The sequence below is a fragment of the Prunus avium genome, chromosome 8 (assembly GCF_965620075.1).
Source record: "Prunus avium chromosome 8, drPruAviu1.hap1.1, whole genome shotgun sequence".
Classification (NCBI taxonomy): Eukaryota; Viridiplantae; Streptophyta; class Magnoliopsida; order Rosales; family Rosaceae; genus Prunus; species Prunus avium.
The window spans coordinates 28,356,861-28,362,860 of NC_142291.1; the positions used below are offsets into that span (position 1 = coordinate 28,356,861).

Genomic DNA, 6,000 nt, shown 5'->3' on the forward strand with positions numbered 1-6,000 from the left:
ACACCTATTTTTAACAAAATTTCAATAAGACACACAAAATTCACGTATTATACACATAATTCTCACATACTATTGAATAAAAATAATATATATTTAAAAAAAATGGTATAGCCGAACGGCTATACTCAGTTTTCCCCTAATTGTCTTTAAAAATCGTATAGCCAGGCGGCAATTATATTGTATTTTCATCTCTGATATTAAACTCGTTTTTTGAAAAATAAAATAAAAAATTAGTTTTAATAACCAAAATAATATTGTACTGTAGTAAAAGTAAACTAAAAGATGACATATTGATATTTAAACCATTTCTTTTTCTCAATCTTTAGATTAGATCCAATGGTAGGTAACCACAACTTCCTTGAACCATAGGATCAAGAAGAACGAGACTGAATTCTTGAAACCAGAAGCAGTACTTTTATTATATTCACACACCCACCCACCCAACCTCTAGTACGTTCCCCCTAACAACACTTCCACCCATTTGTCATGGCAAAAGACAAGGGCAACTCAAAAGCAATTACTATTCACATAGGATTATACGTATGAGATTAATAAATAATCGCTGATGTCAGTGTCTTGCCAGCTCGGGCTATCTTGCCTTGGGCCTTGCCAGCTCTTGCCCGGGTTGGTTGTCAACGCTGGAGCTGATTTTGGGAGACCAAGGGAGGCTTTTGCCTGGGCTGGCCTCTTGGAATCCATTCATCTAAAAAAATCCTCTCCGAACCCAATATCTTCCTTCGCCTAGTCCCTCATGTGCCCTCGTTGGCTCTGTTCATGTAATTGGAAATGAGTTGTAATGTAGGTAATAAACTTTGAAGACAAATTATGAGCCTGAAAAGATTGCAAGCTTTTTGAGAGGGTAATTGATTGTGAATTATTGGGCCATTTATTGCAATATCAGAAAAGTCATGTATTTGGATGATAATGGCTGATTGATATTCATTCATTTTGTATGCTACTTACTTTGATATTAAAGTCAATGGTTGATGTCAGACGCTTTCTACTATTGGTATGCAACAATGTACAGACGCTTTCTACTATTGGTATGCAACAATGTAAAATATGTACTTAAATCTTGTGTAATTATTTGACTTTTCTGATGTCCATCTTCAATAAACTGAAAAACGCAAGAGAATTTAAGGTCTTCTGTCCCTACAGTAAAGTTACTAATTAATTAGCATACTGGGAAGCAGTTCAGGCTGTCACGATCAATCTTCGTGTATCTAGAATTCAGGATTGTGTTGAGACCAACGGAGTTTTCTTTTGATGCCAATACCAAGCAATTGCCTTTAATTTGTTTTTCGACAGATGTGTGAAACTTAAACCAATCTAACCATAAATTATTACAAGGGAAAAACACATTAGAAAATCCTTTCGAATTAAAATATATAAAAACATTTATACTAAAATAAAAAGAAGAGTATTTAAATCCTACTAGTAATAATAAAAATCCATAGTAAACCCTAGTTTACTGGACTGTAAATCCTATTTGACTTGACTTTTGTTTTCGTCACCATCGCCTTGCTTGCTGTGCTTGGGCACGACCTTCGCTTCTCTCCACCTGTGATATTTACCAAACAGCACCTCCATGTCTTCAAGGGTTCTTCCCTTGGTTTCGGGGAGCATTGTGTAAAAGAAGACCCAACTCACCGCAGCAATCCCCGCGTAGAGAAAGAAGGCCCCACCAATCGTAATGGCCTTGTATAGTGAGAGAAAACTCATGGATATGGCTCCACTTGTCAACCTGTTAACGGCCACTCCCATACTAACTCCTTGCGCGCGTAGCCTCAGCGGGAAGATCTCGGAGCTATAAACCCATGTTATGGGCCCCAACCCAATCGAGAAGAACGCAACGTTCAATAACACCATGGTGATGCACAATGCGATGGCCCACGGGACCGGGCCGCGGTGTTGATCGATGATCGTGAGACCCACCCCGAGGCACACGAGCGAAAATACCATCCCAGCCACGCTGGACAAAAGCAACGGACGCCGCCCGATCCGATCAAGGAAAAACGTGGCGACCAAGATGGCAATGGTCTTGACAAATCCAACGGCCACGGTTGCAAGGAGCTTGTGGTCGTAAGATTTGATCCCCGCCTTCTCGAAGATCCAGGGGCTGTACAGGACGACAGAGTCTATGCCCGAAGCTTGTTCGAAGAAGTGGATGCCGAGGGCTGCGATCAAAATGTGGCTAACGGCTGGCGTTGGGTGCAAGAGCAAGTCTTTCCATACGCCTTCACCACGGCTTTTCTTCGAGACCGGAACAACGTCGTCGTCTAGGTCTTTGGCGATGCCTGCGGCTTCTTTGATGTCGTCTAGCCTCAACTGAGCCTCTTCCTTGGAGGCTGAGGTTTTGTTGAGGACGCGCTTGGCGTCCCCAAGTCGCCCCTGCATGACGAGCCAACGCGGCGACTCTGGCACGGCTAAGACGCCGATGGCGAGAATAATGGCTGGAAGGGCGCCCATGCCGAGCATGGACCTCCAAGCGAGGTGAGCTCGGAGCTTGGAGAAGGCGTAGTTGGAGACGTACCCCAATAATATGCCAACATTGACGAACACCTGTATATCCAAATAAATCAAATAAATTAGTATAAATTCCACACCTATAAACCACAGAAAGTCATAAAACACTTGCCAAAAAAACTCATACAACCGGTTCACCTCATCTCTTTAATAAATCTTACGTTGTCAAAAGTTGTTTCCAACCATATCCACATCCACATCCAATTCAAAAGTACAAAATCAAAATCAAACAAAGGGTATATGGTGGGAAGAACTGGATAAACATCATCACAGGTATCAAAAGCTGTTTCACATGATGTCTCCAAAAGTGCTCCCAGGTTGTGGAATGTGAAGATATCACAAGTGAGGAAACAAACACTTCTTACTTTTGTTTCACATGAAACCTGCTTAGTTTTGTTTTGGGCTCAGAAAAAAAAAACAAATAAGGAAAGAAAACAAACCTCAGCGAAAGATGTGAGGAAGCCACGGGACAAAGTCGGAGAGATCTCGGCGGTGTAAACCGGAGAGATCATGAGACCGTAGCCAACACCGATTCCAGCAACGAACCGGCCGAACATAAGGAAGGCGTAGCCCGGGGCGACGCTCATGAGGATAGCTCCGACGGAGAAGATGGCTCCGGAGAGGACGACGGTGTACCGGCGCCCGATCCAATCGGAGGTTCTGCCGGCCAAGGCGGAGCCGATGAGAGAGTAGATGTTCAATGTGCCGGTAAGTATTTGAATCTGGACGTCGTTGATTTTGAGGTCCTCTTTGATGAAGAGGTTCGCCCCACTCATCACACCAATATCTGTAAACAAAAGTGACCACACTCAGTTCATACACTCCAAAACCAACAATTTTTTTCTTGCAGAATTAAGATTAAAAAAGTAAGAGAAAACGATTTCGAGTGTTAATAGGATAATTACCGTAGCCCAGTAAAATTGATGTCATGCAAGCCATAATGGAGCAGGCAATGGCGAATTTGTTTCTCTTGGGTTTCTGTGGCGGATCAAAGTCTGCAATTAGTGTGTTCTTGGGTTGGCCGGAGATGGCCTTGTCTTCAGCAATCCGGTCAGCCATCTCGATCTAGAGAGAGAGAGAGAGAGAGAGAGAGAGAGAAGTAACAGAGAGTGAGCAAAGACAGGGAGAGAGAGATGTAGAGTGAGGAATAGTAGAGAATATAATTCATTCAATATATAAGCAAACTCTTTCTTCAAGTAGTATTAATTATTGTAAAGGGATTTATCCGTATGCCGGGGGTTGGTCTTCTTTTGGAGAACTTTCCTGGCACGGGGATGCCAGGGTCAGCCGTCCACGTCAGTATCCCCGGCCAATTAACTCTAATATTCGTTGGGGGCGACGTTGAACGCTATGAATTTTCCTTCTTCCACTAGTTGAAGGGGGATGGGTTCCAACACGATATTACGCGCTTATTAGAATCCTATGCTCGTCGGGTCTGGGTTGGTTGGCGATAAGCAAGGGAAGGGTGGAGTTGGGTTGTGTCAGAGAGAGAGAGAGAGAGAAGGGCGGTGGTGCTGGGGTTGGGTGGGATGCGAGAGGGCTTAAGTCGAAGGAGAAAGGACGGGTTTGGCTGGGTGGGTGGGATGATGGGAGGTCGATCTACCAGGGTTAAGTGGTTTGCCACATGTCCAAAAAATTGAAGGGAAACATGTCGGGCACATGGCATTTGGTAACAGTAAAATTGGACTCTTAAATGGGTTAGGTGTTGTGTGATAGAGTGTATTAGAGTGTATTATGGTGTATCGGGGGTATTTTTGGTACTTAAATATCGTGTACTTAGTTAATTTTATATTTTAATTTAAATATTAAGGTGTACTTAGATCATAGGGTGTACTCAATCAATTTTAGGGTTCGTTTAGCAATACTCTTTCAAGTTTTGTATGCATGAGATGTGAAGAAATAAAAGAAGATATGTGTGAATATTCTCTTGATTCCAGGGCTTTGTTTTTTGGTTACAAGGAGAGCCGTAGCCCAAGAAAAACCAGGAAAAAAAAAAAAACTACACTTGGACAGGCCTAGTAGTGGTCATCCTAACAGAATCATTTGCCAAGAGGCTTACAATAGAAAGAGGGGGAAATGTTATAGGATGATATAAGGCATAAATGTTTAAACGTTCAACTAAGTAAATGCATTGAGGTTAAACATTCAGCTTATTAAATATATTTAGAAACATCTTTTTGCAACTTAAGGGGTTTTTATTATTATTTTATAATGACGATGTTTGTTCAAGATGCGTTTTGAATATCTCTAATAGGTTTTATCTCATGTCTTGTTATATTGTAATTGTATACTGTTATTGTTGCGCATAAGTTGAAATATTTTCAAGCACCTAATTAACTTGTCATATTTTTTTAGTTACTATTGTTGCGCATAAGTTGAAATATTTTCAAGCACCTAATTAACTTGTCATATTTTTTTAGTTACTATATGAAGATAGAAGTAAAAACATATACTAAATTTAATTAATTTAGTATCCATGGGGGAGACTTTTTCCATCTACAACTACGATATAGGGCTTTTGTCACTCAACCCAAGTATCCGTACTACAATGAATAAAATAAAGAAATGCACGATAAATTGTACCCCAAAAAGCCCATGATAAATGACAAACCAACCCCACCTCTCATAAAAAAAAAAAAAAAAACCCCACCTCTCCTAATTCCTCAATCCTCCGATAAAGTTGGATGAATCGAGCCCACACCAAAGAAGCACAATGCCCACCCAAACTCCCATATTAAGTGGAGGTTGATATTTCTCAACCTTTGGTTTCACTTTTGCAGTGGTTTAGGGTCACCATAGTAAAAGCATGCTTCTAGTTTCTAGATGATAAGATGTGTTTGCTTTGCTTCCTTCCTACCTGCCACCTGCTTTCCCATGAATTTATGGGGAAAATGTGACTTCGTTTATATGGTATTCTAGTTAGGGGAGGTAATTTCTGACACGACCCGATACATGACTCAAAACCCGCATGGACAATTAGCGGATCAACCAACACGATTAAATTTTCAGGTCAAATCGCCACTGACTCGTTTATAAACGAGTGGGTTTTGGGTCAACCCGACAACCCACAAAATACCTATATAACCTGTTTATTAAACGGGTCAACCTGCCAAGCCACTAATATACTTATGTAATCCGCCAAGCCGCTAAAATACCTACGTAACCCACCAACCCACCAACCCACCAACCCATTTCGTTGTTTCTTCTTCATTTTCTAAATTTCTTTTAATTATCTTTCTCAATCTTCATACATAGAGGGAGAGACAAAATGTAATGAATATTTTATATATAAAAAAAATGCAATTACTTGATAAAATTGTCAAAATTTTGGATTTTTTATTTGCTACCACTTAGAAGGTAACCCGACACAACTCGAAACTCACACGGGAAATTAACGGGTCAACCCATAAATGACACGTTTGTTAAACGGATCGGGTTTGAGTTGAGCATTCTTAACATGTATATAATCTTGAC

The 6,000-nt window shown here is 40.9% G+C and overlaps 1 protein-coding gene across 1 annotated transcript; it reads right to left on the minus strand.

The window, feature by feature from the left end:
• Positions 1-1,204: 1,204 nt before the first annotated feature.
• Positions 1,205-4,214, minus strand: LOC110770018 (polyol transporter 5-like). Its single transcript, XM_088244984.1, has 3 exons — positions 3,432-4,214; positions 2,967-3,313; positions 1,205-2,562 (listed from the first exon to the last, which is right to left on the minus strand). The coding sequence occupies exons 1-3, from the start codon at positions 3,583-3,585 to the stop codon at positions 1,486-1,488; spliced, it is 1,578 nt and encodes a 525-aa protein (XP_088101110.1). The 5' UTR covers positions 3,586-4,214; the 3' UTR covers positions 1,205-1,485.
• Positions 4,215-6,000: the final 1,786 nt, after the last annotated feature.